This window comes from Anabrus simplex, chromosome 6 (assembly GCF_040414725.1).
Source record: "Anabrus simplex isolate iqAnaSimp1 chromosome 6, ASM4041472v1, whole genome shotgun sequence".
Lineage (NCBI taxonomy): Eukaryota > Metazoa > Arthropoda > Insecta > Orthoptera > Tettigoniidae > Anabrus > Anabrus simplex.
Genome location: NC_090270.1, coordinates 14,356,204 through 14,377,598, shown reverse-complemented (window position 1 = coordinate 14,377,598; position 21,395 = coordinate 14,356,204). Strand labels below are relative to the sequence as shown.

The 21,395-nt window shown below is 36.5% G+C and overlaps 1 protein-coding gene across 3 annotated transcripts in view; it reads right to left on the bottom strand.

Moving 5' to 3' along the window:
- Mkk4 (MAP kinase kinase 4) overlaps positions 1–21,395 on the bottom strand; it is a 384,371-nt gene that overhangs the window by 296,228 nt on the left and 66,748 nt on the right. For all 3 annotated transcript variants that reach the window (XM_068228034.1, XM_067148946.2, XM_067148945.2), the window contains exon 3: positions 9,595–9,702. In XM_068228034.1, coding sequence (XP_068084135.1) covers positions 9,595–9,702 — 108 coding nt within the window. The remainder of the gene's footprint in view (positions 1–9,594; positions 9,703–21,395) is intronic.

Sequence of the window (21,395 nt, the reverse complement as noted above, 5' to 3'; positions counted from 1 at the left end):
TTTTTGTGTGTTCAGATAATGTTAATTCAGAATGAGTTTGTAAAAGCAGTAATATTTAAGAAGATAATATTATGAGAAGGGTTTTTCTCTTTTTTTTTTTTTTGCTAGTTGCTTAACGTCGCACTGACACAGATAGGTCTTATGGCAACGATGGGAGTGGGAAGGAAGCGCCCATGGCCTTAATTAAGATACAGCCCCAGCATTTGCCTGGTGTGGAAATGGGAAACCACGGAAAACCATCTTCAGGGCTGCCGACAGTGGCCTAACCGAGCAAGTTGGCCGTACGGTTAGGACCGCGCAGCTGTGAGCTTGCATCCGGGATATAGTGGGTTCGAACCCCACTGTCGGCAGCCCTGAAGATTGTTTTCCGTGGTTTCCCATTTTCACACCAGGCAAATGCTGGGGCTGTACCTTTAATTAAGGCCATGGGCTCTTCCCATTCCTAGGCCTTTCCTATCCCATTGTCGCCATAAGACATATCTGTGCCGGTACGACAAAAAGCAAATTGTAGAAATTAAAACTTAAGCCTAAACCACACTGAGAAACTCAAACTAACCCTAGACATTAATTTCATTTTAAGAAATACACAACAGAAGATTACCACCAGTGTAACGAATGTCAGGCAGCATTTACCCAAATCCAGATCACACAAACATGATAATTTAACTTCTACTCATCCAATTTCGTCATTTCATATCCAAACCAAACAAAACCAAACCCCATGGCACAACAGGCCCAAAAGGCCATGGCTTACCAAGCGACCGCTGCTCAGCTTGAAGGACTGCAGATTACGAGGTGTTGTGTGGTCAGCATGGCGAATCCTCACGGCCCTTATGTCACCGTCAGATAGCTCCGCAATTGCAATCACGTATGCTGAGTGGCCCTCGAACCAGCACTCAAATCCAGGTACAAATCTCTGACCTGGCCGGCGATTGAATCCGGAGCCTCCGGGTAAGAAGCAGACACGCTACCCCTACACCACAGAGCCAGCATTTCATATTCGGAAAATGATAAAACATGTATCTGATTGTTTTAGAAAGATTTCTGCAGTCATGTAATTTTTAAACAATCTGTTCAGATAATTGAGTAAATTTGCTGTAATGACTTATCTGAGAGGAATCATACGAAGTAAGCTATGTACCTTTCATAGAAAGATTTTATTTCACAGGTTTCCTTTTTTGTTGTATTGAAGATTATTGTTATTGGTACAGGAGTTTGTAAATATTCAATTTATGTGTTCTCTAGTCTGCTGAGAGACATGCAATTTTTATCTCACGACATGTAATCATACGTAAGTTGTAGACAGCTTTTTGAACATGTCTTCACATTTTCAATAAAGCTAAATAATTGTTGATCCTAGGTTTCTCAAGAGACAGATTGCCACGCGATTCTCGTCCTTTGAGTCTGGCCTTCTTGCCATACGTACAATGTTCAAACACATCAGTTACAAACATGACCCTTATATTAATGTGAGCGACATCATGATCATTTTTGTGATATAAATTCTTATAATTTTGTTAATTACCACCTATTCAATACAATAAAAACATATAAACTTACATATTTATTAAGATGTTGATATGGTACATGTTTCGCTCCTTTTTCGTGAGCATCATCAGCCAATTATTATTTACTTAAGGTTATATAAGATCATGAAACAATTCTTTTGGATTAAGATTATGCCTATAAACCTGATTGACAAATCTTATAATATTTTACAAGTCATATAACAATAAAATTATGTCTTTAAGTTAAAACATATTTGTCTAAAATCTATCTAAGTCTAACATTTTATTGACGAAACTCATTTGGTGAACATCCTTTAAAATTATTTTTAAAAATAAAAAAATGTTGAGATCTGGCTAATTGTACTGATTCAATGCTGCTTAACTTGTATGATTGTCGTTAAAACTTCGTTAACTATATTGACAATTTTCTGCAGTTGATAATTGTCTATGTTATGGACATTTGACTTGTTCTCGTTGTTACTGGAGTAACATTTATACAAATGTATTGGCATTAATTTTATATTGTCAATAGGAGAATATTGTTCATGAACAAACTTGTTGATGAAACACTATCTAATGTGATATAGTATTTAAAATGTTCTCTTGTGTTCCAAAATGGCTTGTTGGTATATCTGTAATGAGAGATAAAAAATTATATGTTTATGGTTTTGATTATAATTCTGTATAACTTCTTATTGGAAGAATTGTCACTTACTTTTCTTTCTGTTGCGTAATTGTTTAGTGTTACTCCTAGCCTCCTACTTGTTGTTCTGTTGCACTCCTTGTATTATATGAGTGAGTGTGGATGAGTTTACGTTTTGGCGGGGAGTGGGAAGGGGAAGTTAAGGTAGGCGGTGCATTGATAGCTGCAGTAGATTGTGGAGGGGATTGTCTAGGAGAAGTAAGGGGAGGAGTTGAGTTTGTTTGCGTCAACGAGCCATGAAGTTTTGTCGGATTAAAATGTTTAAAAAATTTATTTATATCAGATTTAAGCATTTGTATTAGTTCCGGTAATTGTACTAAGATGGGGTTCTTTATTTCAATTTTGTCATTTAGGTTTTTATTTTTGTTGTATTGCTGATCTAAATGAATGTATATGTTTTCCAATTCTGTCATTTCTTTTCCTTTTTCTACTCTTCTTAAAATTTTTAAATCCCTTTCAATAGTTGTAAAACTGTGTCCAGTTTCTAGCATGTGTGCACCCATTGCAGAATGTTTCTTGTGTTTGGCTGCATTTACATGTTCGAGATATCTTAACATAAAGCTTTGGCCAGTTTGGCCAACGTACGAAAAATTGCATTCTGTGCACGCGAGCCTATATATTCCAGATCCTTGATATTGATTACTATTTATATTAACTTTATTGTGGTTGAAAAAAAAAATTTCGATTCATGTTTTGGGTTTTGAAGGCAATGTTAATATCTCGGTTTTTGATGGTATTAGTGATTTGGTATATAGCTGGGTTAGTAAATGTAAAAGTTGCAACTTTGGATTTCTTATTTTTATCTGGTATAAGACTAGTGGCCAATTTTATTTTCACCTTATTAATGATCTTGTTAACCATTTCTATTTTATAACCGTTATTGAGTGCCAGGTCCTTTATGAAATGAAGTTCTTTCTTTAGACTCTTACTTGTTAGTGGAATTTTTAGGGCTCTACAAACCAAACTTAAAAATGCTGCCTGTTTGTGAGAATTGGGGTGGAGTGACTCGTTTTTAATCGTTTATAACCTGCAATGTAATGGCCAACCAGGCTAATAATATTAAGAACAGATTCATTAATCTTAAGGTTAAGATTAGTAAGATCGCGAAAGACATATGGTTTTTAAAAGAATGCTTAAAATCCAAACTAGTACCAAAGTTTTTGAAATCTGTACAAAGACGAAACTTATCTATGCCAAATTTAGTAGACACTCAAAACAAAGTAAACGAAATCTGGCTAAAGAGCAAGATAAAAACTCACTACAGAAAAAAGTAATTTTTAAACTTACAATTTTATCGTACACACTTAGAAATCTCTGAGCTTTTAACCCCTTTAGAATGGCAATCAGTACAACATTTTACTAATGAGATACTCGTTGGTATATTAGAAAAGAAACAAAAAAAAAACTCTAGAAAACAAAATATCACATTTAAGAGAGAACAAAACAAAATCCGAAAAACGTAATACAAGAATAGAACAGACTAACTCAGACCTTAAAAACATCCCAACCACTGTAAATTTGTCAGGTATCACCTTTACGGATAGTGAAATGAGCTTACTGAATAAAGGATCAAAATTTAATTGGCCTAACTATCATCAAATAGAAGACGTAATAACCACTGTAGCTGAAGTAGAATCTAATATAGGGAAATTTCCTTTAGAATCGCAAAATGATACAAGATTCGAGGTTAAAAAGAAACTTCCAACTTTAGTACAAGAAATAAATAACAACTTAAATCCTGACCTCACTAAACAAATCAAAGAATTAAAGACTAAAATCAACGAAAGCGATATAATAGTAACCAAAGCTGATAAAGGGGAAACTACAGTTATTTTAAATAAGTATGACTACATTAAGAAAATAGAAGAATTTTTCAAATGGAGCCTATTCGATAATACAGTCAAAATTCAACAGAATCTAAAGAAATTGCTTAAAAATTTGTCTTTCCTCTTTAATGAACTGGAGTGTCAGAAGCTGATAAATATGAGTCCCAAGATACCGACAACCAGAGCCATGCCCAAAGTCCATAAAGCTAATATACCTATGCGACCTATAATCAACTGCATGAATAGCCCGACGTATAAGACTTCTAAATTTATACATCATTTTTTTTTAAAAAGCACTATAAATTTTACAATAATTCTACAATCAATAATTCAATAGAATTCTGTGATAAGCTTAATAAATTCGAACTGCAACCACATGATATAACTAGAGCCCGGATTTCCATGCAAATGCATGTTTTTAAATACACTAGGTACACTTCTCAAACTTCGCAAATATTCGTTTTATGGCTTAACAATCCCAAATAACCGTTCCTTTTCCCTGCATGTTTGCATGTTTTGGCCTTTTTAGGAGAAAATTCATGCATTATGCATATTTGGATGATTTTGGATTTAAGAGCGAATATTTGGACATTTAATATTGCATAATATGACTTTTATTCTGACTTTAATGCATATATATTGTTAACTTGCATGATAGTGCCTTTTCTGAATGTTTGTTTGCAGAATTTGGGACAATTTTTCCACGTTATAGGCTACAGTATGTCTATTACTGAGAGACGGAGAGAATGTATTCCTGGCATCCTATGTGACAACCAAAGTTAGTAGCCTACATACGTTACAGGTTCTATAATCCAATTAACCAAACACTTTCTTATCTGTAGCTGGAGTAAACATTGACGTAAGTCGGAAGGCCCCACGTCGATCTCTAATTCTTAGGAATAAATAAATTGAACCGTAAATTGTGCATTGATCATTGACGGCTCATTTTTCGTCTATGTTAGACGATCAAAAGAAAACTTGTACCACACTTCTGTGGCGCCGCGTTACTGAGATAGCAGCTTACAAACTCTGGTTTTGCATTGAACCCTCTACCGTTGTTATCCTGGAATGTCCTACCCGGGACTCTCACTCGTCACACGTCTTTGTTATCGCAGCGGGCAATCGTTACCAGTTATTGAGGACATTCAAATGTGTCTGCAATCATCGCACGGAGAAGCAGCTGTCGCAGCTAGAGATAAGTTGAACAAATTAATTCGTTCAAATTCTGATTTTGAATTCGTCAAGCTTATAAAAGACGTATTGTGGTGAAAATGCAAGGCATACAACTTGACCTCACTTTGTCCAAATGTCTTCATTGAAGTATGCATCCATCACTTCTTGTGACGTAATAAGATCATTTTCTGTGCTTAAGAATGTGGTGACAGATAAATGGATGAGCTTAAATCAAGACAATTTGGAGAATTTACGGTAGTTTTTGTACAATGTTTCAAAAGGAACTGAATTTTGATAGTGCATATTTTCCAGTTTATTGTGCATGTTTTGCCATATGATAGTGCATGAATGCATGCATATTTTGAGATTTGATAGTGCATGGAAATCCGGGCTCTAGATATAACTAACATGTACCCTTGCATACCGATCAATGAAACCATTAATATAATCAAACTAAATTTATTCAGTCATAGCAAATTAAGTGGGTGTGAAATAGAAGAATTCATAAATGTATTGAGATTTGTTTTAAATAATAATTACTTCACATTTAATCAAAAGATACATCATCAAATGTGCTTGGGAATGGGTGACCCTGCATCAGGTATACTAGCTAAAATTTATATGGATCATTTGGAACATGTTACAATTTTGAATAACATAGATGGACTAAACCTTTGGCTGAGATACGTGGATGACACGTTTGTTATAATAGTAAAATGAACAATAGTGATAATATTTTGGATTTTTTAAATAAATCAGACAGTAACATAAAATTCACTAAAGAAGATGAAAGGAACAATTCGCTAAGTTTTCTAGATATAAATGTAAAGAGAGCAGGAAATAAATTTGATTTTCAGATTTATAGAAAACCAATGTTTACTCCAATAACAATTAAAAACGAGTCACTCCACCCCAATTCTCACAAATAGGCAGCATTTTTAAGTTTGGTTTGTAGAGCCCTAAAAATTCCACTAACAAGTAAGAGTCTAAAGAAAGAACTTCATTTCATAAAGGACCTGGCACTCAATAACAGTTATAAAATAGAAATGGTTAACAAGATCATTAATAAGGTGAAATTAAAATTGGCCACTAGTCTTATACCAGATAAAAATAAGAAATCCAAAGTTGCAACTTTTACATTTACTAACCCAGCTATATACCAAATCACTAATACCATCAAAAACCGAGATATTAACATTGCCTTCAAAACCCAAAACACGAATCGAAATATTTTCTTCAACCACAATAAAGTTAATATAAACAGTAATCAATATCAAGGATCTGGAATATATAGGCTCGCGTGCACAGAATGCAATTTTTCGTACGTTGGCCAAACTGGCCAAAGCTTTACGTTAAGATATCTCAAATATGTAAATGCAGCCAAACACAAGAAACATTCTGCAATGGGTGTACACATGCTAGGAACTGGACACAGTTTTACAACTATTGAAAGGGATTTAAAAATTTTAAGAAGAGTAGAAAAAGGAAAAGAAATGACAAAATTGGAAAACATATACATTCATTTAGATCAGCAATACAACAAAAATAAAAACCTAAATGACAAAATTGAAATAAAGAACCCCATCTTAGTACAATTACCGGAACTAATACAAATGCTTAAATCTGATATAAATAAATTTTATAAACATTTTAATCCGACAAAACTTAATGGCTCATTGACGCAAACAAACTCAACTCCTCCCCTTACTTCTCCTAGACAATCCCCTCCACAATCTACTGCAGCTATCAATGCACCGCCTACCTTAACTTCCCCTTCTCACTCCCCGCCAAAACGTAAACTCATCCACACTCACTCATATAATACAAGGAGTGCAACAGAACAACAAGTAGGAGGCTAGGAGTAACACTAAACAATTACGCAGCAGAAAGAAAAGTAAGTGACAATTCTTCCAATAAGAAGTTATACAGAATTATAATCAAAACCATAAACATAATTTTTTATCTCTCATTACAGATATACCAACAAGCCATTTTGGAACACAAGAGAACATTTTAAATACTATATCACATTAGATAGTGTTTCATCAACAAGTTTGTTCACGAACAATATTCTCCTATTGACAATATAAAATTAATGCCAATACATTTGTATAAATGTTACTCCAGCAACAACGAGAACAAGTCAAATGTCCATAACATAGACAATTATCAACTGCAGAAAATTGTCAATATAGTTAACGAAGTTTTAACGACAATTATACAAGTTAAGCAACATTGAATCAATACAATTAGCCAGATCTCAAAAGTCTTTTATTTTTTTAAATAATTTTAAAGGATGTTCACCAGATGAGTTTCGTCAATAAAATGTTAGACTTAGATAGATTTTAGACAAATATGTTTTAACTTAGACATAATTTTATTGTTATATGACTCGTAAAATATTATAAGATTTGTCAATCAGGTTTATAGGCATAATCTTAATCCAAAAGAATTGTTTCATGATCTTATATAACCTTAAGTAAATAATAATTGGCTGATGATGCTCACGAAAAAGGAGCGAAACATGTACCATATCAACATCTTAATAAATATGTAAGTTTATACGTTTTTATTGTATTGAATAGGTGGTAATTAACAAAATTATAAGAATTTGTATCACAAGTAGATCTTCAATACGGACAAAGAAAATGAAATTTATAACCTGCAATCATGATCATTTTCGAGGTACCGCTAGTGTACTTTTGTAGTGTATTTTTCACTCTTCTTATTCAGTCATTTTATAAGGCAAATGTTTTCATGTGTGTGAAATGTAAATTAAAGCATGAATTCCAAACAATCTCCGCGTCAAGCTGAGGAGCGCCCGCAACATGGCGGTACGCGCATGGACATGTCTTCCCCAGTCAAACGCTTCTGCACAGCCAGCAGTGTGGGGCCTTGAGGGACACTTGTTCAAGAAAATGTTTCCTGATTTGAAAATAGCTTCAAAGCAGAGTTGTGCAAGGAAAAAACAGGAGCGCTACTTAAAACTTTGGCTAATACAGTTGAGGGAAATGTAAGAATTAATGAAGTCTTTTTGGATTTCTCAGTAATCATTTATTTCCCTGCATTTTCCTGTCCATCATTTAGAAATATTTGGAGTTTTCATGCGCCGAACGCAGTGTGCGTTTCAGTGCCCTGTCAACAGAGGGCTATGGTTGATGACAGAAAAGAAGCGATTACACAAAGATACTCGTGAAGAATTAACTGATAGAGTTCTCTCAGACTTTAAAAAGTTTCCAGCATCATGTACACATCAAATAAACTGAAGCTGCAGCATTCCACTCTGACACAAGAAAGTGGTACTGTTGTATTATAGGTAGATTTTGCTATAAATTATTCATTTGAATGGAAAGCTGAAATTAAATCAGCATTCTGGAGTAGGCTCACTACTGCCCTCTCTGAAAACGAATAAAAAAATACAGGAGTTATCTTATTGTGAGCAATACCAAGCAGTCTGTGTCTGCCTCAAAGCAGCTTTGGAGTAATGATCTATCAAGTGCATCTGCTCCACACTGTGTCCAGATCAGAGGAGCAACTTTCAAGTGTTCAATAACATCCCACAGGAAGGGGAATGGCCACAGAACGGAGCTCATTTTTAGCTGTTAAAATATTTTATAAGAAAACATCGAAGCCATATGTTGGACAGGTCTCTCTCCTATAGACAGTTATGGTATTAGTATAGTTTTCATCAAGAAACAATCTGAACACAGGATGTGGCTGTCACACAACAAACACTGCCAACTCCCAAGATTAATAATAGTAAAATTGTGGTAATTCCAGACTGAGTTAAAACTATTCATATGTCACATACATGACTAGAACAATTTTAACATAATTAAACTGTTGGAATAAACAATTTGTTAATTTGGTTTACGAGTATTTCTTTGTTCATCCTTTATTTGTTTGTAAAAGTATTCAATATATATGTACTGAATAATTCACAGAATTCTGAAAAAGTAACAATGTATCTTAGATGTTACTACTTCTTTTGTATCGCATACATGATCATTCAAAATATAAAAGTTAACATTATAAGAAGTTAAGCAGGATATATTCTCTGCTAATTTTTGCTCCATTACCTTATAATTTATGTAATAAAACTTGACTCTAGCTCAGTCTCTACATTTTTTACTTAAGTTATGGTACATTTCTTTGCATGTACAAATAAGTTTGTAGCATATGTGACAGTGCAATGAGCCAAAAGCATTTTCAGAATTCCCTCGTAGTGAATGAGAGCTGCCTGTTTCTTTCCATCCAATATACTTGCTTTCAACAATTCCACCAAGACGCGTGATTCTCTTGTACAGTATACACACCATCCACACTTGGACTTACCTTCAAGCTACTTATCACATTACTACATTTAATGTTTCATGAACCTCACCGTGATCTATCCGGCACCTCCTCATGGACGTAAGGCCGAGGCCGAGATCGTAAACATATGGGACTCGGATTGTACCTTTCTTCGTTGATGGATGATACAGATGTCCACCTAAAACATAAATACAACATAATTATACTTACAAAGGAGACATGCAATGACCCAGAATGAAAACTTTGCTTTTGTTATAAGAGAAAACATGAACAATAATCATACGAGTACAATGACAAAAGTACTGCAGGACATCCACAATGAGTCTGTGGACGGTTTGATTTTCATGACCCCTGAGATACGAAGGCAGGTCAAATATAAACGGGAATTTTTAAAAATGTATTGCATCAACCAAAAAAATACACATATAGAGATCACTTTTCTACATGGTGCCCTGTCTTTGATACACATTTTCTCCATCGGTTTGGTAACTTTTTGATGCCGTCCTGATAGAAAAGGGATGTGTGCAGACCCAGTTGCGCTTGAACTCTTCTACACTTGCATAATCATCAAACCGCTGTCCTTCTAGGTCTTGTTTGAGTGGTGCAAACAAATGGCAGTTGCAGGGCGATACATCAGTACCGTATGGAGGGTGTTCCAGAGTTGTCCAGTGAATTTCCTCCAGTTTTTCTCGGGTTAGGACGGCAGCATGTAGCCTTGCATTGTCACGGAGAAGAATGATGTTTCGGATTGGTTGCCAGCATCGCTTGTTGCAATACACAGCTTTTGCTTCATTCAAAAGGTGACAGTAATAGGCTGCATTAACTGTCCTTTGATTGTGAAGAAAATCCACCAGCAAAACACTCGCTGAGTCCAAGCACCTTTCCAGCAGATGGGCGTTTTGGCCTTGACCAGACCTGCTTTGTCTCTTCGCTGCCACTCCATGCTTGCTTGCTTTAACTCTGGGGTGTAAGTTTCATCACAAGTCACAAGTCCTTCCTCCTCGTAGTGACGTAGGAGTCTCTAACAAACTTCCTGGCGTAAAGTTGTTTTGTTCCTGGTTGAGGAGACGAAGAAGCCATCTAGCAAACAAATTTTTGAAATGGAGTTTATCTTGGATGATTGTTTGAACACTTCCATAACTTATTCCTATGGCTAAAATAATTTGTGAAATTTTTATTCGCCGATTTTCACCAATAATGTCACCAATGGCAACAACGTTGTCTGCAGTGATGCTTGTCCGCAATCTCCTTTCATGAGGTTAATTTTCACACCTTTTCTTCCTGCCACAAGTTTTTTAGCCCATTCATACACTCGAGTCTGCGGAAGTGCTTCTTCCCCAAACTGTGCGTGAAGCCATCTCAAAAGGTTTGGTGCCCACTTTTGCGAGAAATTTGACAATAATGCATTGCACACCAGACATGTGCACCTGAAGCAGCCCAGCTCTCCAGCGCCGTTTGCGCACACAAATGCCTTCTCCAGAAATCCTGGCAAAGCCCCGCCTCAGAATTATTACTATCAGCAGCGGTACATTCCAATTCACGTTTATATTTGTCTGCCTTCGTACTTAGCAAGTTGTAAGTTTATGAAGCTGGGAAGCTTGTCAGATGAGGAGAGACAGCAGTGTGTCTGCTCTTCCAATGCTGATCTGTGTAAATTCCACTAGGTGTAACTTCTCCTTTCCTTCTGACTCACTGGCAACAGGATGCAGGGGTCACTTCAGTTTGATTTCTGCCAAGCTTTGCTTGCTCCGGAGGGAACCGTAGGTGGTTCAATGGTATTATTTAATGTAGGGATTCCTCAGGACAGACCTGAATCCTTGTTTTATTTATGGTTTCTGGAAGAAGTTCTTTTCAGAACTACGTAATTCAACTTTTCGAACAAAGCAAACTTTGTTTTTTGTAACTTTTGTATTAATATAATTTAATCAGAACTTGCATAACTAAAAAGTACCCGGTTGAAGGAGTCTGGAGAATCCTCCCCAAAGAAACTGTCCATCGAGAGATTGATCCAGTTACCAGCATGACGAAGAAAAGAATCTCTTATTTCTTTCACATCTTACGATTACCAGAAAACGGGACTTTACGGCAACTAGTGATGAGGAATCTGGGAAAGAAGACAAGAGGGAATTGGATCAAAGAAATTCAAGAGGATCTCAAAACAGTTGCAGATGCAGACTACAAGAATAAAATTACCACCCTTCTTAAGAATCACAAATTTTCAACTGAAATGATGCACAGAAGGCCTGTAGAGATTTCAGACGAATTAAGAACACTATGATCTGAACGAATCAAGAAGTAGTGGGCAGGTAAGAAAAATCAAACAGGACAACCTTCAAAGAAAAAGTGTACATGAAAGCTCAAATGGTCCAATGTGGCCAATAAAGTTAATATTAATAATTATTATTTTTCATCTCAGGCTTTTGTAACTTATTTCCTTAAACTGAGATTAGTCCACCGTGTCACGGAACCTTATATTCCACTTAGATTTTGTGTTTCGGCATGTTGCCTTATCATCATTGCGCCTGCAAAAACCATTATGTGATAATATTTTTGGAGAAATACTGACCCGCAGCATATACATTATGAAGAGGAATAATTCCTTGACAATATTTACGTAAATAACAATTATTCGAGATTCAGATTTGGCTGATGATGCTCTATAAGGGAGCGAAACATGTCCCATATATAACTTTTTAACTAATGAAGTTATTTTAAATGTGACAACATTATAATGTATTGAACAGGTGGATTCATAATAAAACTTTCTTATTGTATATCAACAGATTTCAATACGGATTAAAACATGAGATTAGTCACTTGCAATATTGAACCTCTCCCACCAAAGTTCTCCTTCTCCTCCTCAACTGTTAAGTTGGTGGGTGACATGAATGTCTTCCAAGTGTCTTCTCTCTTTAGCCAATAGCTTCAAGTGGCAATAGGTACCTTTAATACCATCTATAGATACCATCTATAAATTGAGTTCTTGGTCTTCCTTTACTCCTCCTTCCTTCCAGCTTCCACCAATCAGAATGACGAATCAAATGGCCAACAAAGCTATTCTTTCTTTTGTTCAAGGATTCAACCAAAGTGCGTTTCTCGCTCACTCTTTTGAGAACATTCTCGTTTGTGACTTCATCAGTCCCAGGTATCTTTAGTATTCATCTCCAACACCACATCTCAAATGTCCTGAGCTTCAAAACATTTGCTATTCGCATGGTCCATATTTCAGGGCCATAGCTTACAATACTCCACGTAAAACTTTTCACGAAGCGCTTCTGCAACTCTAAAATAACGTTCTTGGATGTTAGTAGAGAAGGCTTCTTTCGCCTGTGCGATTCGAGCATTTACTTCCCTCGTACATTTTCCATTACATGTGATCACGCTCCCCTTTACTTGGACTAATTTCTCTCCATCCATTAGAACATTGACAGTTTGGTCACCCTCCCTAGTGGTTTTCTTTTTGTTTATTCTCATACCACACCTGTCTTGTAGTAATTTGTTTATGTGATTCAGTGCCTTTTCCATTCCTCTCTCATTCTCAGCTATCAGGGCTATATCATCTGCAAAAGGTATGGTACTGAACAGTTTGCCATTAACTTTTATACCATGACTGTTCAGAGCTAAAAATTCTTTAATGGATTCTTCGATGTAGATGTTAAACAAAAGTGGCAATAATCCACATCCTTGTCTTACTCCCTTCCCTATTCTTCCTTCCACTCTTTCCTTGCCAAGTAATGCTGTCTGGTTCTTGTAAAGCGTCACATGTTATGTTACGTGATCCTCTTAGTCTGATTCTGATGGTTCCGTCAGCTTCCACTTCGAACGCTAGCGCTGTCCACATCCGGGGAACCATCTGATGACGAATGAACGAACCATTTCCACTTGTATTAACGTCTAAATTCAAAGCCTTTATCGTGGAGAGTCGAGATTTTCTTCTGATAACGCAGAGCAAATTTCTCTGCGAAACGTACAGAATTTCACCTTATTTTCTTGACACAGCATAAGCCCAAAAGCCTATATCATGTCTTCATCGTGCTTGTTTATTCTTAGGTTATGCTGGGGATCTTTAATGCAGTGGTTTCCTCTTGCCTTCTGCATCCTATGTCGTTGGCCATCTAGTGGCTCTTCCACCTTTACAGGTAGTTTGCTATCCCAAGGACAAGAGGGTGCCCTGAACCTCCGCCCACTCATCCGCCCTCCAAGAAGGCTGTTGGCACTTGGTAGAGGGAGACACTTACACTGATCTCACTCAGTCTGTGGGTACCAACCAGAGGGTTGCTCTTCCAGGTTTTTGCTGGTGCAACGACGACATGTCTTAGCTGCTTGACTGCATGTCAGTGGTAGTGCTTTTAAAATCCCCTTGATGTCAGTATTTTGTTGCTAGCATTTTTCAATAATAATTTTCCACTCCCTAAATTTAAATTTCTAATTTGAGATAAATGTTTGTAGTTGAGGATCAAACCAGCCTTCTGGCTGAAGGGATACAACCATCTAACATCTTTAGTGAGCAGCTTAAATTTAATTTCATCTTACTGTAAAGTTTTGATTTTTAGATATGCACTTTCTTAATATGTATTGTAAAGATATCTGATTATTTTACTCATTTTAATTTCTTGTTTTGTTAATTAATTATCTCCCTCGTGAACTTTATGACTTGTTTGAAGATCTCAATAATGCAGGGCATTCCACACATTCTGCACCCATTTTTCCTGTTTACCTGCATTGTCTTCAGTTTCCACTCTATTAATTTCTCATTTTGTAATGTTAACTCGCAAGCAGTACAACCATGGTTGGTACATTTGAGATCTTGAATGGGGTAGTTTGCTTTCATGGTGAAACTTGTCCTCGGACACTCCCGGCATTAAAAGCCATACGCCATTTCCATTTCATGGTGAATGCTCAGGGCAAACCAATCTGTTCTCTCCTACAAAATTTTGAATGGGAGAATGAACTACAAATCAGAAAGCAAGCTTCATCATGTTATGTTACAGGTGATGTGCAACTTTTGTCCGCCTGCCTAGTGTATGCTGTAGTCATCCCGTCCACAACTGAAACAGAAATAATTGAGTCATCCATGACAGAGCATGTTATTTATGAATTGAAGGCAAAGATTGCTAAGTTTATCGACCTCCTGTATACTATTTGGAACGTATACAAGCTCAACTAGTGCACTATAAAGATCATACTGGGAATCTATTAACCCAATCACTGTCTATCCCTGTCTGATTTACTTACTTCATTGTTGCCCGTTAACGTCCTCTGTCAGTTCTCAAGTGGGTGTAAGTAATATTCAAAAGACTGTTTCTCCTGTTGTCACTGTAGAAATGTATGTTGAGAATAATATCATCATCATCATCATCTTCCTTCCAAGTATTGGGCCATGTGACCCGTTACGGTCTTGCATTTTACTTTTTGCAAGACTTGAAAGCAGTCAAATGTCCTTCCGACGGGTTGCTAGCCTGAAGGAAGTAAGACCATTGGTGGGGCTGCCACCTCTCAGCTAATGGACTAGCTGAAATCACAGCATTTCCTCCATAATGGATGTAACGGTTATACCGCCGTGACTCTGTCAACAGGGCTGGGAACAGGTTTTCATCTCGGGAAGGTGAGGTTGGCCTTTGGGCAGGAGAGGTTATGTCATAATCATCTTGATCCCTTTCCAACATCAGACGCATTTTGCAAACTAACAAATGTGCAAATTGTCAAAAAAAATTAGGAGAGCTGAAAAAAGTTGTGATTACTCAATTCCTCATGTCAACTTCCTGCAAAATTCACGTGTGAACTTTCGTCTTAATTGGACGTAAAAATATATAGTATTGACTGTCTGTCTGTCAGGTCATCAGCCCATAGGCTGGTTGGATCCTCAAATAGCAACACCAAAGGCTATGCAGTTAAAAGGAAACCGCAAAAATCAATGATAGAGACCAAATGAGGCGTACCTGGCAAAATGAGGAGTGAGGTGGTTTGCCATTGCTTTCCTCACTGGACCAGAACGACTGATCCTATGAGCAACACCATTCACAACCCTCAGACACTAGTTGTGTTCCAAACGTCAAATAGAATTGACTACGAGGATTAAAATAATTTTGTACAATTTTGTAAGAAGTTCAACCATCAATACGGATTCAACAATGAGATTTACAGTCTGTAATACTCATGTCAAATCAATTTTTATATTTAATGATTGGTTTTTTGTGTTAGCCATACAGAATGAGCTATAGATGTGAGACTTTGTCATAGGGTAGATATTATACAAATAATAAAATCTAGAGACATTGACAGGTTGCCATGACTGTATCATTACATATATGAAGACCTCTGTATCAGTACTATTATAATTCTGTTTTTTCTAAACTTGATTTGATGCTGTTATTATGACACTTAAAAGTCATCTTTGAAATATACACTTATTGTTGTCCTGTTTTTTTTTTTTTTTTTTTTTGAAAATATGAAAATTATGGTGCTGTGAAGGATTAGTGACAGTTGCAATGGTTATTATAAACAAGTCATTTATTTTCTTTTAAGATTAAAGTTTCCTTAAACAGTGAATATTTAAAATTATGAAATTTTATACATTTTATATGTATTTTATCTATACCATGAAGAACATGGCAGATTAACCTTTTTGTTATTGTTCTGTATAACATCCAACATTAACTTTATGTGGAATACATAACCTCTCCTGGCAAAGTAAAGGACAATGAAATGAAAAAAGATTGGAAGAAGAAAAATACTTTTAGATATGATACCTGCAATGTACAAGATATCTCACACAAAGATGACCAGCTGGACGATATTCTCACAAAAAAAGACATTTTAATTGCAGCAATTTCAGAAACAAAAAGAAAGCTTCAGGGATCAAAAGAGACAGTAAATTATTTACAGTTTTACAGTGGCGTTGATAGTGATACTAGAGCACAGACAGGTGTACTGCTTATGGTACACAAGAGATTAAGATCAACAATTGATAGCTACACTTTTTTGAATGAAAGGATTATCCAATTAAGACTAAAACTATCCATAGGTTATCTTACAGTTATAGGAGTATACGCTCCAGTGGAGGGCAATTCAAAAGAAAGTGATGGGTTCTATAATGATCTGCAAAAGATAGTCAATAAAATTAACAAACAAGATAAGCTACTATTACTGGGAGACTTCAATGCTAGAGCTGGTAATGAGAAAATTCAGAATCTAATCGGAATCCATGGAGAAACAACCCGTAATAAAAATGGAACAAAATTAATAGATTTCACTGTTTTCAATTAGTTAAAGATCATGAACACAATGTTCCCACACAAGGACAGCCACAAGTACACGTGGTCTACACGAAATCAGAAATCGATTATAGATTATATAATTTGTAATGGTAAATTGGCAGATTTACTCTTGGATACAAGAGTCTATCGAGGCCCTGAATTGGAAACTGATCACTATCTATTAGTAGCACCCATTCGTCTGAGGCCTAGGTGGTATAAAAGAAACAAACACAAGAAATGAAAACTTCTCACAAGGTTAACCTATTAAAAGACCCCAGTATAAAATGGCTGTACTAGAACAGACTTAACAATCTTACACAGACGACACCAGTTAGTGACAACGTGGAAATGGAGTGGTTAATGTGTGTTCCATTTCAAAGCAGTCTGCTTTTGAGAGTTTGGGAGTTAAAAAATGGCATAGAAAAAAGGGTTTAATAATCTGGGATAAAAAAATTGAAAAAGTTATTTCAGACAAAAGAAATGCTTTTAAAAAAAATATGTCAACTAGTAAATTAGAAGATAAAATAGAGTATCACCACAAGAGAGCAATAGCAGAAAGGGAAGTGTAGAAAAAGCACAGAAAGAATTGGGAAAACTTTGTTTCACACCTGGAGACTGATAAAACAAGACCACAACCACAGACCTATAAAATACTGAAGAAACTGAATAATGATGTAAAAAAAGACATACACATTAATGCAATACTTCCAACGGAGTGGCTCATTTATTTTTGGAACCTTTGGAGGGGTTCAAATATTGAGACATTTCTTCTTACATCATTTAACAAATCTTCGCAAACCATTACACTCAAAGAACTGGAGCTAGTACTCAGAAAACTTAGAAATGGAAAAGCATCTAGAGAAGACTCAATAAATGCAGAACTATTCAAGTACTCATCAATTTAATTTGGAATGGCAACAGACCACCAGAGAACTGGCAAAAAGCTATAGTTATTCCTCTTCATAAGAAGGGCAGTGTGAAAGATTGTGGAAATTACAGAGGGAGAAGTATACTCAACTCAGGTTAAAAAATTTACTCTAATATTGTCAAAGAAAAATTATTCACGTATTATGAAAATGTGATTGGAAATGAACAACATGGATTTCGAAAGGGACGCACATGTGCTGATGCTTACTTTACCTTGAAAATCTTAATAGAAAAACGCAGGGAATTTAACTTGGAAACTCACATAGCATTTGTTGATTTTAGGAAAGCCTTTGACCTAGTTAACAGGAACAGACTTCTTAATATCTTAGCAGAAATTAAATGTCCCACAACAGTTAATAGATAACATATACAACAGGTACAGTGACAACCTTATTGCAATAAAGTTAGGTAATCATGAGACTGAATGGGAACCGATCAGCAGAGGTGTGAGACAAGGTTGTGGACTTTCTCCTTTGTTGTTCATATCTATATGAACAACATAATGCAGGAATGGAGGCATGAAAGGCATGGATCAATCGCAGTCAGCAGATATCTCACACATCTAGATGCCATACTCTTTGCTGACGATGTTGCATTGGTAGCATCATCAGAAGATGATCTTCAGTGGTCAGTATTTAATCTCCAGAAACTCTCTCCAAAATTCGACATGATCATTTCACCACAAAAGAGCAAAAGAATGGCCTTCATGGAGAAAGACCCTATCCCCAGTGAAATCTGTTCTGATAATAAAATTTTGGAAAGAGTCAACGAAGTCAATTATCTGGGATACAATTTATCTTACCAAGGGGAAATTGATATCTCTGCAAAAATAAGCAAATTTACCAGAACAACAGGAATCATAAATCACATCATGAAGCCATCTCTTGTCCAAAAACACACTCGCTTACGTCTTTATAACACTTTAGCCAGACCAACCCTTTGCTACGGCACTGAGGCATGGACAATAAGAACTTAAGACATTTCCAGAATGACAGCACGTGAAAGGACATTCATGCACAGAACAGCAGGCTATACAAAATGGGATCATATAACAAATTAAGATGTGCTTAAGGGACTGAATGTGAAACCAGTAATCAATTACAGTACATCTATGATTACTAAGAAAACTGGAAACGTCATGTTCAAAGGATGGAATCTGGAAGACTACCAAAGGAGATCCTACGCTATCAACCAAGGGGACAGAGATCTATAGGACGTCCAATGAAGCGATGGAAAGAAAATACAAGACCGTAACGGGCCACATGGCCCAATACTTGGAAGGATGATGATGATGATGATGATGATGACATAACCTCTCCTGCCCAAATGCCAACCTCACCTTCCCGAGATAAACAAACCTGTTCCCACAGACAAGGATCTGTCGACCGAGTCGACGGTATAACCGTCACATCAATTATTACGGAGGAAATGCTGTAATTTCAGCTAGGTGGCAGCCCCATCAATGGTCTTAGTTCCTTCAAGCTAGCAACCCGTCGGAAGGACATTTGATTGCTTTCAAGTCTTGCAAAAAGAAAAATGCAAGACCGAAACGGGACACATAGCCCAATACTTGGAAGGAAGATGATAAAATCTAAACCAAAAATTCAGAAGTACAGGTTCCCTAGTTTGTCATTTTCGCTAGTTTGCCATAGTGGTGATGATATATTATTTTTTAGCTAACTGTCCCAATACAACTGACAATGTCGCTCATAGGGGTGAAACATGCAAAGGTGCCAACCTTTGAAGTGGGTTATCAGTAATCCCATTTTAAAATTGTGCGCGCACCCCCCACTCCCCCCTCAAAATGTTTACGAGTCAAATCCATTTGCACTTTCCTACAGCAATCTATTCTAAAGTAGATCATATTATTAAACAAGAGAATTTGCTCATTACCTGTTAGTTCTGCGATAAAAAATTCATTTTTAGCTTGTTTCGCACCCAGCAGCTGCTTTTCAGTGTAGATTTTCTTGAAACATACTTCCCCCTGAGATGACATTTTTGTCTTCAGAATCATAAGCGATTCCACTGTAGATGTACTTAATGTAGGTCTGAAGTCTGTCTGATTTTTTCTAACACTGAAAACTCTTTCTGTGGGAGAGTTACTGTGAGATAAACTTAGTACTGCAAATACAACATTATATACTTAATTTGTCCACTTTCATTTTTAAGCTCTACAATGTTGCCCCAGTTCACATCAATGTTAGGTCCATGTACAATATATTCAGGGAAAGTATCACACTGGTAAACTCTTCAAGTTTGTCATGTTCACTTTCCTTGATCAAACTTGGGAATCTTCAAACAAAATATTCAAGAGATGAACAGGAAACCTTCATTCTGAGAGAGATGTCTACAACTTCGGCATGATAAAGAAATTCATCATCAAGGGGAAATTTCCTTATAATGTAACTGCACGCTGCTATATAAAACTCTCTTACAGAATTGTTAGATCAGATCAGCATGTCCAGACTGAGGTGGTTTAGGCATGTAATGAGAATGGAGCCAACAAGGACAGCATATGTTAACTTGGAACGACATGTGGCAGGGAAACGGATGGTGGGAAGACCAAGAACCCACTGGATGGACATCGTAAAGATGGACACTGCAGATCGGGGAAGGACACTGGAGGAAGTCTTTAACAACAGAACGTATCCCAATAAGACAGAATGGAAGAAGCTCGCCAACAGTACCCAGGAAACTGGAACTGTAAAATGATGACAGAATTATAAAACATCTCTTCATCACAGTCATTATCTTTCAAGTATGCTCAAGAACTCTATTAATAGACTGAAGAAGTGAAAGCCAATGGGTACTGACATATTTCAACATTTTGTGACCCTCTGTGCCATAAACAGCCCGATATACTTTCAACGTGTTTTGCCTTTTAGAACTCGTAGCAGGATAGTAATATAACTGAACCAAAAAGTTCTCTACTTTGACTGGTAATTGGGCTGCTGCTTTTTGTGCACAGATGTGTATGAGATGACATGAACAACCTGGGACAAACAGAAGAATGCCTGTTCTTCACAAATTTGGCGACACCTTTATTTGCCCCTATCATTGGGTATGCACTGTCAGATGAAAAAGAAATGCAATTTTCCCATGGAATGGTTAAAGAAGACAATTCACTATTAATAACAGAGAAAATTCCCTCACCTGTATTGTCGGTACTCTAACAATGACAATAGAAGAGTCGATATTTGGCCTCTCTGAGCATTAAAGAAAGAGAGAACTATAGAATAAAGTTTAACTGCATGTGAATCCGTACTACCATCAGTAGCCAAAGACAAAGGCGTTATTTGCAAAAGTTCACTTATTTCCTTTTTTGTCTCTGATGCCGTGTACTGAACTAAAGCAGAGGTTTTAGTTCTTGCACAACCATATTTCTGAGATATTTTAGAATCGATGAAAACGATAAAACAGACTAGTTTTGTAATTTTGATTCACAGTATGTGTGATGTTACTTGGATTCTATGTGTCTGCAATCATCCCGTCCACTGTGAGCCACAGAGAAATCACATGAACACACACTGCAGAACACATGGTTTTCACTAAGATATGAAGCAAGTAGGTATGGCCATTCCTTTTTGTAACCATCTCGATATTTCTGTAACATTGCTGTCTTCTTAGGAGAAAATGCAATTTGACGATGGCTCCGCTTCATTTTACAAAACTAATCACTTCTTTTCAA